The sequence below is a fragment of the Rhinolophus hipposideros genome, assembly GCF_964194185.1.
Source record: "Rhinolophus hipposideros genome assembly, chromosome: 6".
Classification (NCBI taxonomy): domain Eukaryota; kingdom Metazoa; phylum Chordata; class Mammalia; order Chiroptera; family Rhinolophidae; genus Rhinolophus; species Rhinolophus hipposideros.
Window position 1 is genome coordinate 5,667,195 of NC_138052.1, and position 14,241 is coordinate 5,681,435.

General features: G+C 39.0%; 1 protein-coding gene across 4 annotated transcripts in view; it reads left to right on the top strand.

The window, feature by feature from the left end:
• The window catches only part of CNTNAP5 (contactin associated protein family member 5), an 800,511-nt gene that overhangs the window by 477,149 nt on the left and 309,121 nt on the right, over window positions 1–14,241 (top strand). For all 4 annotated transcript variants that reach the window (XM_081051146.1, XM_081051149.1, XM_081051147.1 and 1 more), the window contains exon 11: window positions 9,349–9,455. In XM_081051146.1, coding sequence (XP_080907272.1) covers window positions 9,349–9,455 — 107 coding nt within the window. The remainder of the gene's footprint in view (window positions 1–9,348; window positions 9,456–14,241) is intronic.

Consider the following 14,241-nt stretch of genomic DNA (forward strand, 5'->3'; position numbering starts at 1 on the left):
CTAGGTCAAAGCAGGTAGATAATTTAAATTTTGGGAACACCACTCGTCAACAGCAGGGTCCCCACATGTAGCATTAACAGCAGTGTGTAAAACACGAAGAAATCTTCAGAAAACATTTTTAAAAAAGAACAACTATCCAATATTTTTTAAAAAGTGATGCAGATAAAAATAGGTAACATGCTTCCCCTAATACTTACAAATTAAGAAAAATAAAGTAAAAACCAAGGGTGGCTAGATTTTGGGTGATGGGGAACAGATACACCTAAATACTATTTAGGGAAGTTTAGGACATTTTGGAGGAGAATTTAATTAACAGATTAAACCTAAAATCTGTTATTTTCACCTAAAATAAACACTAAGGTTTATTTCACCTAAAAGAACACTAAGGTGACAAGGAGACACACAGACGCAGAGGATCTAGTGAAAGAATTCAGTGCTTTAGGCTCAACAAATAGAAGTTGCTCCCAGGGTGAAGCTCAGGGGCCTTTGCACAGAGGCTGCTGGAAGAGCTCCATGCACCCCAGAATGTCGGTGGTGATGGTGGGATGTGAAATCTGAATCATGAGCCAAAACAGGTGCTGATAAAAATGTCATGTCCACATGGTGCCCACAAAGGATGACTTTTGTATGCAGGTGAAAAGGTTTATTTTTAGTTTCAAAGAGTGACACTGAATTTTTTAAAATTATAGATTCTGAGGCCTGTGGTTTTATTTTTAACATTTTGTCTCTTGTTTTTATTATAATTCAATTTATAAAATTGTATTCTATTTGTAAGTCTAGCAAGTAAAGGACTTTGAATAATGCTTACTCCCATTTATGGAGTTAGTTATTTAAATACCTTCAAATAATTTAAACTATGTTTATAATATGTTTTATTTACTTTCCAAAGAGTTCAATTTACTGCATTAAAAACAATTGTCACAAATGTTTATAAAATTTAACCACTCAGAAAATGAACACTTAACTTTGGAGAACTGAATTTATCTTAGTCTGCTATGGAAGATTTTTAAGGTCTAAAGCAGTTATTTTACACTTTTAAAACTGGAATTCAGAAGGCTCATACTCAAATAGGCCAAATCTCCATAAAAAATACAAATACCAAAGCACTATTTAAATATATATATTTTTTCAAAATTTTATTATAGTCTTGCTACAAGGAGGAAGACTTTTCTCAGGCCATTCAAAGATCCATTCTTGCCAAGTGCCTTTTTTGTTTTTTGTTTTTAAGTATAGTTGACATACAATATTATGTCAGTTTCAGATATACAACATAATGATTCCATATTCCTAGATCCTATGATGTAATCACCACAATAAGTATAGTGACCATCTGTCACTGTATAAAGGTATTATGATATTATTGGCTATATTCTGTGTGCTGTATACTATATCCCTATGACTTATCTATTTTATAACTGGAAGTTTGTGCCTCTCTTTCCTCTTTATCTTTTTCAGCCATCTCCCCAACCCGCCTCCCTCCTGGCAACTATCAGTTGGTTCTCTGTATCTATGAGTCTGTTTCTGTTTCTATTTTGTTTGTTTGTTTCAAACTGCACACATAACTGAAATCATACAGTATTTGTCTTTGTCTGACTTATTTAACTTAGCACAATACCCTCTAGGTCCATCCATGTTGTCACAAATGGTTATATTTTATTCTTCTTTATTGCTGAGTAAGAAAAAATAGATTCCCTTGTTAGACTGAATAAATTAAACAAAATCAATTAATGATTATTAGACTCCTTAACTTAATGCAAGACTGTTTAATGTCCTAAGTAAAGTTCCTCTTAAGGTTAAGAATCAACCTTATTAATGACATTGGTCTTAATTTTATTAAAACCCATTATAAAGATCCTTAAGCATTTTTCCCCCAAAGTTAAGAATGCTGATTTCTTCCCAGAAAGGTACAAATCATATCATACAGATGTTTCTGGCTGAGATCAGCTTTGGGACCATTTTTTCCTTTCAGTACCATATTTCTTCTTCACTCAATTATATGAGTGAAGAATAAAATTATATTATATATTATATATATATATATATATAATTTGTATATATATATATATGTGTATACACACACACACAAACACACACACACACACATATATGTGTGTGTGTGTGTTTAAAGTTTAATGGGTGACGATGGTTAGTAAAGTTACATAGGTTTAATTTGAGTTGTACAATTCTGTATTACATCATCTACATATCACATTGTGTGTTCACCACCCAGAGTCAGTTCTCCTTCCATCACCATATGTTTGACCCTGTTTACCCTCATCTACCCTCAGCCTCCCTTCGTACCCTCTGGTAACCACTAAACTATTGTCTGTGTCTATAAGTTTTTGTTTCGTTGTTTGTTTGTCTTGTTCCTTTGTTGTTTTCAGTTTTATATCCCACATGTCAGTGAAATCATATGGTTCTTGACTTTTTCTGTCTGACTTATTTCACTTAGCATTATAATTTCAAAATCCATCCATGTTGTCGCAAATGGCATTGTTTCATCTTTTCTTATGGTAGAATAGTATTCCATTGTGTATATATACCACACCTTTGTCCAATCCCTCTTCTGTGCATTTACCCAAAAAACCTGAAAACATTTATCATAAAGATACATGTGCTCTGACGTTCACTGCAGCTTTATTTACGGTGGCCAAGACATGGAAACAACCAAAGTGTCCTTCGATAGGTGATTGGATAAAGAAGATGAGAGATTATATATATATATATATATATATATATATATATATATATATATATATACACACAATAGAATACTATTCTTCACACAAATATATTAATGTTAAGAGTTTGATTATCTTAAACTTTTGACATTGAATTTAGAAATTTCTGGGATTAAGAATGTCATGCCTAAGGAAGATACTTACTATGCTCAGTGATGAAGACAGGGGCATGGTCCTTGTTGGTGACGCTCGTGCACCCTGGCCCTGGTGTTTAGGAGCTCAGCCAGGGGCTCTATGACATCCATGCATTCAAAAACCAAAGATGGATCCTGAAGGCATTTTCCATTTTGATTAATAGACCTTGATGGGCCTCTGCTTTTCTCACATTTGTAGGATTATACAATTCGTAAGCTTATTTTAAATAAGATTCCATCAATCTTGGGATAGGCTAAATGACTTTGTCTGCCTTGCAATAATAACTTATATGGCCTTTCTTCCAAAACCAGGAAGGGTCTAGAAGCAACTACATTAACTAAGGCTTAGGAAATGCACAAAACTGCTCTGTCATCTGAAAAAGTAAAATAAAAACAAGCAGAATGGGGACAGGGGCTATCTTTTCAGCTACTTATTTTAAGGATTTCAGAAATTAGTAATGAAGAGGTTGAAAATAGAATCAAAACTTCCTTCCCCCATCATTCATCACTGAGAGAATTATAGAAGGCATTATATACTATTATGTTACTTATGTAATAAATATACACATTACTTTCCTTTGTGGGTTTATTTATTCCAAATTAACCCATTTGTCATTGTCGTTAAGACCTCTTTTCCAACCAAATATATTTTTAAGAACTCTGAACTGACAGCTCCAAGTTTTCTAAGAAATTTCTGGAATCAGTGGGCAACAATGTGAAGCCCTCCCCGCTCCCATTCTTTGTAGAAGTGACGCCCCACAAGGAAGGCTGCACAAGGCTTGAGAACACAACCTTCAGTGACAGGTAGCATGGCTCACATTCCCGGCTCTGTCACCTTACCCTCGTCTTACATTCCAGATCTATAACATAAGGAAAATAATACCTTTAAAGTGACATCTCAGATGCGAATGTGAGCATATGTCAACGATTCATTTCAAGCTTGTTGGCAAGGGGAAAGCATTCAAGATAGCCAAACCTAGACTGCCTTCTGGTAGTGACATTTTATTAGAAACTAGTCACAAAAAGAATATTTAGTTAAATATCTTTGGGACATCCACAAGGCTAGTGAAAGGTCATCATGGATCTGAATATACATTAGAGATAACAAGAGTAGGTGTGACCTAGATTGGTAATTTGAATTTCCCAAACAGATATTTTATCTCATTAAAATCTTTCAAAAATTGTACACAGACTTATCAGGGATGCAAGCTGTTTCTTCAAAGCAGCTCTAAGTTGCATCATTCAAAATCATTCTTCTCTGACCAATTTGGAGACAATTATTTCTCTGTAAGTCCTTGGGAGAAAAAGTTGCCCAATAGAGTCCTGACAGCCACCACCAGTCTCAAAAGGCATTGCATCATTGATTACGTTGGTGCAAAAGTAATTGCGGTTTAAAACATTAAAACTAATTGGAAAAACTGCAATTCCTTTTGAACCAACCTACCTCTTGCATCCTTAAAGACACTCAAAAGGACCCTATTCACTGTCTTCATTTTACGTCACCTCCTCACCTGGGTTTCTCCCCCCTCTCCCAATTGCCCCTTCCCTATGGCTGCTGAGGGAGCTCTTTTTAATTGTCTCACTGTTTCTTCACCAATTAAAAAAATAACCAAGCGAGGCTCTTTGGTCTTCCCCACTCAGCCCTTAATCTGATGCTCAATCATTGGCCGGTAATAGTAAATGAGTGAAGCCAGATAGACTCATTAACTGAAGAGGCTTAGCTGAAAAAGGGCAGCTTCAGCTGGCTGTTCACCCCAGAAATATTCATTCATTCACTCTTTCAACAACCATTTACTGAGTGCCTAGCTGTTTGCACATTGGTATTCCTTGAAAAAACAAGATTCGAAGGCAGAGACAGAGGGATGTGCTCTTACCTCACGAGTAGGCTGTGCAGGGAGGGAAGGGCCTTCAAGTTTTGGGGCTCTAGACAGCAGTAAGAATAGAGTTGCTATCATCTGATAATTAAGGATATGGGTAGAGAAGGTGGGGGGTCAGAGAAATCAGGTTTGGACCTGCAAAGTTTGAAATATCAGTTAGACACCCAAGTGGAGTTGTGAAGCAAGCAGCTGGATTTGTGAGTCTGAAATTCAGGTGAGAAGACAGAACTTAAAATATAAACTTGACATATAAAGTCATGAGATTTGCTATGACTATTACTCAGTAATCTGATTTTTGTTAAACAAAAGCCAAAAATTCATAGTTCTTCTATGAAACTTTTAAAATTATAAACAAACTGACACGCTATGTTTCCCCTAAGTCTCTTGAATCCCAGGCTTTCCTAATGCTTTTCCCAGGCTTCACCCACTCCACCTGTAAACTCGTGCTTGGCCTCAGTTAAAGCTAAGTTAGGGAAATTACCACTCTGACTCTTTCTCGAGGGCAACTGCAAGAGTCTTTCTGTTCTTCCTAATGTCAGTGGAGAGACACTGATTGCCAGGGTGCTCGCCACTGGGCTCTGGTTTGCATTCCTGGGAAGTTCTGCCTTTAGTCTTCTGAATCGCTCTGTCTCCCAACATCTTGCACAATCATTGTCCTTTTTCGAAGCAGAGGCTTTGCTGTCTCCTGTGCGGTGCCTCATCCTATAAAGAGAAACAGTGTGTTCCTTCATATCTCCTTGTGACTAACCCAGCACCCCACAGAACACAAGCGTGAATCTAGAACCACATATCTCTGCAGGCTGGACCGTGAGCACTGATGAGGTCCAGGGACCATTAGTGGAGGACCGTTCCTCCCACTTTGGATCCTACCTGGATTGTCCACAGCTCCAATTAGCAAGTCTTTGTCTTTCGGAAGAATTTTGATTTGGGGAGAAATCATAAATTCTTACATCAAACGTGTGTATAACTTTTGTCCCTGTTAGATTGCTTTTTTGTGTGGTTTTTTTTCCCTAGCAGTCCTATTTTTTCTCTGCCTTTTCTTCTTTCATGTCCCTTCAGACCATGCACATTCTGCTTTGACAAAGAGGTGCACAGCTTCCAAAGTGTCTTCCCAGCCCGCTAAGTCTCCCTGAACACACATACCTTATTAGCTTGTTTGTGCTCCTGGAGAATGTGAAGAATATAGTTGTGTTCATAATTGAAAGCTTTCTTTGTTAAGCACTGCACACCAAAATATGGTGCATCCATTCACATCCGGTTGGATATGAACTATCTTTAGGATTTAGAAGATAGGTTCTCAGAGTGATGGTTTCCTAGCGATTTGAATTAAGCTCCCTGCACCTAAGATTGTGACTGTCCTCACATGTAATGCTCACCTTTCAATTTGGTAGTTCTACACTCTGCTTTCTGGGTTCATGTCTTACGTGCTCAGTTTATGCCAAATAGAGAGAAAAAAAAAACACAAAACACCAGTGAAAATGAACTGCTTAAAGAATATGGAAATTATACTCATAAACCTGCCCTTTTAAAATAAGCAAATTGGGGTTATGCATCTTTTACTTTGAGCGTCTACTTTACAGATGAAGTTTTCTAATCACAGTGTGTGTTGAACCAAAATGAAACAAGCTCTAAGGCAGCCCTATAAGTATTCATTCATTTTATTCTCATTCTAGGAATATTAGATTTTCCCTTACCCAGGTAGTAATTTTCCCTACCAGAATACATCATTGGTTTTTTTGAGTGGCCATAAACAAATGAATTTGTAGCCTACATTTTCACTGGGAAATTGAGTTTATTAACATTGCAATACAAAGGTCCGTGTGAGGCTTGTTAAATATGTGTTCAAAGTGACCAGATAGTTATTGCATTTCGCCAAGATCCCTCCCCCTACATGCCCAACTGAATTTGGAAATCATGAGTTTTAAAATATTTTAATGTATAGATTCTAAGGAAAATGTGTTTTTGTTTCTTTTTGTATTTATAGAATGTTGATTTACAAAATATCAAAATTCTGTTAGTTGAAAGTAGCAGAATTCTAACTCGAGTGAGCCTAAATGCAATGAGTGTTCTCCTGGAAAGATCTTGAAGTATCTCCCAGAATCTAATATAGATTAAAACAGCCAGCCCTCAGGAAGTTCACGTGTGCTACCAGGTGTTGGGAACCACAAGGACCAACCACACAAATATTGTCAGGACCCTCTCCATCTCTCTTCTCTGCTTCAAGATGCATCTCAGCATTATTTGCTCTCTCTCTCTCTCTCTCTCTCTCTCTCTCTCTCTCTCTCTCTCTCTCTCTCTCTCTCTCATTTTCTCTCTCACTGCCGATAAGTTTTCTTCTTGTGGCTGAAAATACTGCCACTTTGAATTTCTGCATTTTCTATTTTATAGCTCCAGCCACCTAAAATAGGCTGTTCTGAATTTTCTTGTGGCCAAAACCAAAGGAACTGTAGGATAAGTACCTACTGACCTGGTTTTGCTCAGCTTTCCTTCTTTAAAGCAATTAACCTTTCTTTGGGGCGAGAGAGAGGGGCAATATTTGCCAATCATGGAGTAAGTGTGTGTGTGTATGGGGGGGTATGTTTGGGGTTGGTATGGAGTGAGACGTAAGGTGGGGTGAGACAGGATATAGAGAGGTCAAATAAGAACTTACTTTCAGAGGGGAAATATGGAGAAAAGTAAACTGCAAGGGAAGCAATATTCAGAGGCACAGAGATGTCAGCTGCAAAAGAAAAAAAAAAAAAAGGTGTGAGGCCGGTGAGCAGTCACAAGCAAGCTGGAAGTCTCTCCTCCAGGGTACACTAGAGGTCCTTACCTGGGTTTTGAGGACACTGATCCTTCAAGATCAGAGGCGGGCAGGAACTGTGGTTCATTGAGTGACAAGCCTGTTTCTTTTCCGTTCCACCAATATGAGTCGCTGGGAGTAAAAACGAAGGGTGGGATCTGGAATAGGGAGGGGACCACTTTTTTGTTTATTTATTGGTTGGTTTTTGTGGACATGTTCTATTGAGTCCTACTGTTTTCCCTGTTTTTTAAGCTATAGCTGGATACCAAAGAGTTACCAATAAGTTCTTTCCAAACAAAAGCCCGGTCAGCACATTGAACGTTTGCTGTGCTTGGCAGAAAATTTCTATCTAATATTATGTCTGAACTTATGCAGCAATATTAGTTTCTGGGCTTTGAAACAATCATTGCTGGAGGGTTTCCTACCTATAGGGGACATTTAAGGTAAATTGTCTTATTTTTGCTTGCCTCACATTCTCAGCAGCTCCACGATGGATGCTTTTATTGCATTATACCACTTTTGTAACTTCATTGCTTAAACACTTTCCTCTTTGAAATTCATGTGTGTGTGTGTGTTTTTCTGTAAATATTGTTTTCAAGAATTTCAGTATTTATCATTGCTTTTACTCTTAATTGTATTCATTACAAATATTGAGCACTTGTCAGCTTATCTCTTAGTAGCAACAAGGCCTGCACTGTCAAGATTTTAAATTGTGCATGTAAGAGGTGAAGATAATTACCCAAAGCACCATGTAGAAAATGGTTGAGCTGGGATTTGAACTCATGTGTACATGACCTTAACGTCCACGATCTCTGTCCAGTAAAAATGAACATGACTTCACTCTCGTTAGACCATGGGACATTTCACTTTTTCTTCTTCCAATTATTTTTGCAATAGAAAGTGTTTATTTTATGTTGTGATAGTCATTCTTCACATCTTGAATTTCCACTTAATCCAATCCCAGTTCATTATAATCCTGTTTACTAATATCATATGTAGTAGCTTCATGACACCACATCAAGTTCATGTGCTACAACTTTCCTAAGAAATGTGTAACCTTGGACACTAATCTTGATTCATTATGACATCACTAAGAATAATGATAAATAGCTTGTATACTTCCCATGTTTTAAAATATATCTTTAAGAGAGCCACCTAAGTGTGACTGCTGGATCAAGCTATAGGAATATTTCAAAGAGTTTTTAGCGTGTGTGGTGAAAATATTTTTCAGAATAGTTATACTGTTTTTAGTATAAGTAGTAAAGGCCTTATTTTAAGGGTGGCTTTGGCACTTTTAAAAATGATAGAATTATTTTGCATTTAAATGAACAGTTACCATCTTTTCAAATTTCATGTAGCCTTTTAAAAATGGAAGTTTAAAACAGATTCCTGGCCATCTCCCAAAAAAAGAAGCATGAAGACAGTGACCTCAATTATCTGTACCTTTCTCCTTTCCTTTGAAAATGCAAATCCCTTCCAAAATGTAAAATTCCAATCTTTGTACATTTCTTTTCCTATGGAAAATGAAAAAAAAAACTTACAGATTCTGACCACTTCATATTAACTTGAAGTCAATGAGATTTTGCCCCAATGTTGAAATGCTTAACTTAATTCCTAAATCAGCTCTGAGCCTTTCATTGCCCAGGAGTGCTGGATGGACCCACTCCTTGCGGTAAAACAAGTTCTGTCGGAAGTAGAGGAGTATAGCAGAGCAATTTCCACTATCAATTCATGCAGATGGACATAAGACTTCTTTGTCCCTTTATTTCTACTGATTCGGTTTATTTTGGTTGTTTTGCTTTATCTCCCATTAGGTGTTTGCCAAACTACTGTGAACATGGAGGAAGTTGCTCCCAGTCGTGGACTACCTTCTATTGCAACTGCAGTTACACAGGTTACACTGGCACCACCTGCCATCACTGTGAGTAGATTCATGGTTTACCCATGGTGGAATGGGCAAAAACCCTGGAATCCCAGTGTTACCTTCAGGATGTAGTCAGCCTGGGGCAGGCACTTTTTAGTCATTCGTGCAACATGTGTTTCTTGAGATGATACTATATGCCAAACACTGTAGTGGGGGTGGGGGGTGCATGCAGGTAAGCCATATTCTCACGGAGTTTCTGGTCTACCAGGAAGACAACAGGAAATGATATATGTTGAGGTAGAGACAAGACAAGGTCCTACAGATGCACAGAGGAGTTTTTAAATCAACTGTGCCATCTTGATGGGTTAGTCACACTGCTGTGATAAACAACCTAACATCTCAGTGGCCTAAGTCACAAGTGGGTCTATATGCCTATGTTGCATGCCCATCACAAACGGGCAGGGATCCCTTTTCCACACTGTCCTCAATCTGGGATGCTGACGGAGGCTCTATCATCTGGAAGGTTGCCATGGTAGGGAGGAGGAAGCACAGGGAAGCATGTGTTACTTTTTAGAAGCTTCTACTTGGAAGTGGCAAACATTACTCCACTTGCATCCCATTGGCCAAATAAAGTCACATAGGCATGCCTAAATTCAACAGGGGAGAAAGTGCCATCTTCTCACGGGGTCTGAGACAGCAGAACCAATATATTGGTGACAAGTACCGATGACCACATGTCAGTTGGGAAGCTTCAAATTGAAGGCTTGAGCTGATCTTGCGGTAGGAATATGATAGGGAGAAAGGGATAAAAGAACACTGAATCTGCAAGTAGTTTCATGTGGCTGGAGAGTGCTGACAGTGAGGAGACTATACAAAAGGAAGCAGAGTCACAAAGCTGGAACACACAAAGAATAAGGGGTGAGGGGTAAAAATTAAATGAATAACATGAGCCCTGATTTCTAGTTTTATAGTCATGTTAGAGCCAGCAAACAAAAACACATGACAACATAGAGAAGGTTTGTCATTTAGAGAACTGTATGCCAAACTATGTGAAATGAGGTATAAGTGCAATTGAGAAAGACATAATCTGAAACTGCAGGCATCAGCTGTAGGAAATTTCAGGGAAAATGTGAAATTTGTAATTGATGTAAAAGATAGAAGAAGGGAAGAAGGACCTTCTAGAAAGATGTAAGAACCATGCCAAGGCTGGAGCACTACTGAGGACCAAGGTGAGACAATCCCTCAGAGGCAGACACCAGTTTTTCTTGAGTCTCAGCTATTGATGGGATGATACCCTGGGTGGCAAAAAGGAAACAGTAGATGCCAGTTTGGCTGGAATCAGACTGTGATATAGGATGAGCAATGTCAACGCATCCCTGGAGACCTCTCAGTCATCCCGTGGCCTCTTCTATTCCTTGGAATGTATATTCACCAAGGATGCCCATAAAGAAGTCCACGCACATTGGAGAAGAAATATCCCAATTGCCACCGTGTGAGGATGTTGATTTTGCTGTAAGTTGCCCAGGGAAACAGAAAACACTGACTGACTATATAATAAAATATCTTATTTAAAATGTTTTATTACAAACCTGGAACAGTGGAAATAACACTGGACTGAGAGAGATTGGATTTAAATTTTACCTGGCTCTTGTACTTGAACACGAACATAATTTCATTACTCCAGAGCTCCATTGCTTCACAGATCCAATGAAGGAAAACTAATGAAATTTTCTGGGCTCGTTTAATGGTAAAATTACATGTTTTTATGAAAGTTTTCCAATAAACACAAATCCATAAATGTTGAGTCTTGTTCAAGAAATATTACCCATAAATAGCCAAGAATAACATATACTTGTACAAAAAATCGTATAGGACGTGTACACGATGATCCAGATGGTGATGTTGATGCTATTGGAAGAAGCTCAGAGGAAACAAGAATGCCCACAATTCAATAGTGAGCTAAGATAACCCTGAGGAAGATGTAAGTCAAAGCTACCTAATTTTTAGCCAAATCACAGGCCATCATTTCTATGACTTCACAACTTATTCTATTCACTTTTTTCCTAAAGTAATTTAACAATATTTTAAAGAGCTCATCCTTATGAACACTCTGTTACATTAATTTTTGCCATTCATCAAGCTAAAAATAGAAGATTTTCACCTTTGAAAAAATAAAATTGATAGAAGTAACATGCTGATTTCTAAAGGAACACTGTCAAAGTTGATGAGCTGAAAACTCTACATACCAAGCCTTAAAAATTCCATTCTTGAGAAAACCAAGAAGGCACAGTAGGTAAACACAAAATTACAACTAATCTACAAAACAACCATTATTGAGAATCACCTAAAATCAAGCCTTTCAACTAAGGACTTACAGAAGAAGCCACCTCCAGACTGGTGGAAAGGTCAGAGACACAGAATGGGCTGTTCCCAAACCCGCATGTGACCATTAAAGATTGTGATGGCTATTTCCGCTGTGGATTCCCCCCATCCCCTAAAGGAGGGAGAGATACCAGTCCCACCCCAGCCCAACTTTTCAGTGTGGGGAAGAGAAGTCCCCATAATTTTTGATTGTGAAAAACAGTGGGGATTGTGACAGAGTGAGACACTGTGGATGCACTCACAAGCACTCCTATTAAAGGGGCTGGGCTCAGTCTACCCACCAATAGAATCACTCTGAGCTCCAGCTCTAGGGCAACAGCCAGGAAGGTGGCAGGTTCATTATGGGGGAATTGAGTTGTCTGACTTGGGATGGAGACTAGAGAGATGACTTTCTCCTGGATGGGGAGCTGGCAGAGGACATTGTTTCTTTCTTGTTCCCTTGCCCTTCCCGGCATGCAAACACAGGTAGCTGTCATTTCTGAGTCTCTGCTGTTTGTTCCTCCACCCTGGTGGAACCCAACTCCACCCTGGTGGAGAGCTGGCCCCACCCAACTTTTGTGCACTCCCAGGTTGCTTTCAGTGGATTTTTCATGTAGCCTACTTGCCTTGGCTCAAGCTGCACTTTCCTAGGGTCTCTCAAAGATTCGTGGAACCCAGATAAACAACATCTAGCTTGAGCATGTCCTGTGCCTCTGGCTGAGCAGCCCTAAGCTGGCACTAGTGGCAGCCAGTTTTGGTTCGTGGCTTAGCCTCTCAAGGCTCTTCCAAGCACAGCACAGACAACAGATATCTGCGGATTTTTTTCTGGCTCCCACTAGGTAGCCCCAGGTGGGAGACAGCCTATGGCTAAAGCAGACCTACAGTGGATCCCCTCCATGGTGGTCCTGGGGCTGGTGCCCCCAGTGGCCAGCTTCAAAATGAGCTGGAACATCTCCCAGCCACCTCCAAGTACACCACACCTCAGGGGTAGATTGAGCAAGCACCAGAGCCCTGCTGAGTCAGATCCTGCTCTGTAGGATCAGCCTCTGCACAACAACTCTTCCACTATAGTCAAGGCCAGTCCTCACAACCAGTGAGCCCAAGGGTTAGTCCCTCCCACTGATGTGCAACAACCAAGGCTCAACAACAAGAGGAGGGCACACACAACCCACACAAGGGACACACCTGGAGAGCATTTTTCGGGTGACCAGAGAGACTGCGCCACTGAACCCCCAGCACACCTACTACATAAGGCCACTCCACTAAGACTGGAAGACATAGCAGGCCTACCTAGTACATAGAACCAAACACAGGGAAGCAGCCAAAATGGGAAGACAGAAAAATATCTCAAATGAAAGAACAGAACAAAGCTTCAGAAAAAAGAACTAAGCGAAATGGAGATAAGCAATATATCAGACACAGAGTTCCAAACACTGGTTATAAGAGTGCTCAATGATCTCATAAAAATGGAGATAGAAACATAAAAAAGAACCAGTCAGAAATAAAGGATACAACAATGGAAATGAAAAATATTGGAATCAACAATAGATTAGATAAGCAGAGGATCCAACCAGCGATATAGAAGATAAGGTAGCAAAAAACACCCAACCAGAACAGCTAAACGAAACAAAGAATCCAAAAAATTGAGGAAAGTTTAGGGGTGTCTGGGACAATATCAAGCCTACTGACATTCACATTATAGTTGTACCAGAAGGAGAAGAGAAAGGGCAAGGAATTGAAACCTATTTGAAGAAATAATGGTAGAAAACTTCCCTAACCTGGTGAAGGAAATGGACATACAAGCCCAGGAAACACAGAGAGTCCCAAATAAGATAAATCTAAAGAGGCCAACGCCAAGACACATCATAATTAAAATGCCAAAGTTAAATACAAAGATAGAATCTTAAAAGCATTGAGAGAAAAGCACTTAGTTACCTACAAGGGAGCCTTCATAAGACTGTCAGCTGATTTCTCACAGAAACTTTGCAGGCAAGAAGCGAGTGGCAGGAAATATTCCAAGTGATGAAAAGCAATGACATACAACCAAGAGTGTTCTTACCCAGCAAGGCTTTCATTTAGAATTGAAGGACAGTTAAGGAGCTTCCCAGACAAGAAAAAGCTGAAGGAGTTCATTACCACAAAACCAGTATTACAAGGACTGTTAGAGGGACTTCTTTAAGATGGGAGGGGGTTTAAGGATGGGTGAAGGGGAAGAGGTTAAGAAAAACAAATTAGTTGTTATACAGTAGTCATGGAGATGTAGGTTATAGCATAAGGAATATAGTCAACAATATTGTAATAACTAAATATGATGCCAGATAGGTACTAGATCTATCAGGGTGATAGATGGGAATGGGGTTGGGGTCAGTGTCAAAAAGGTGAAAGCATTAAAAATATAAATTGATATTTAATACAGTAAGGGGAATATAATCAACAATGTTGTAAAGATCATGTAAGGTGCCAAATGGGAACTGGACTTATC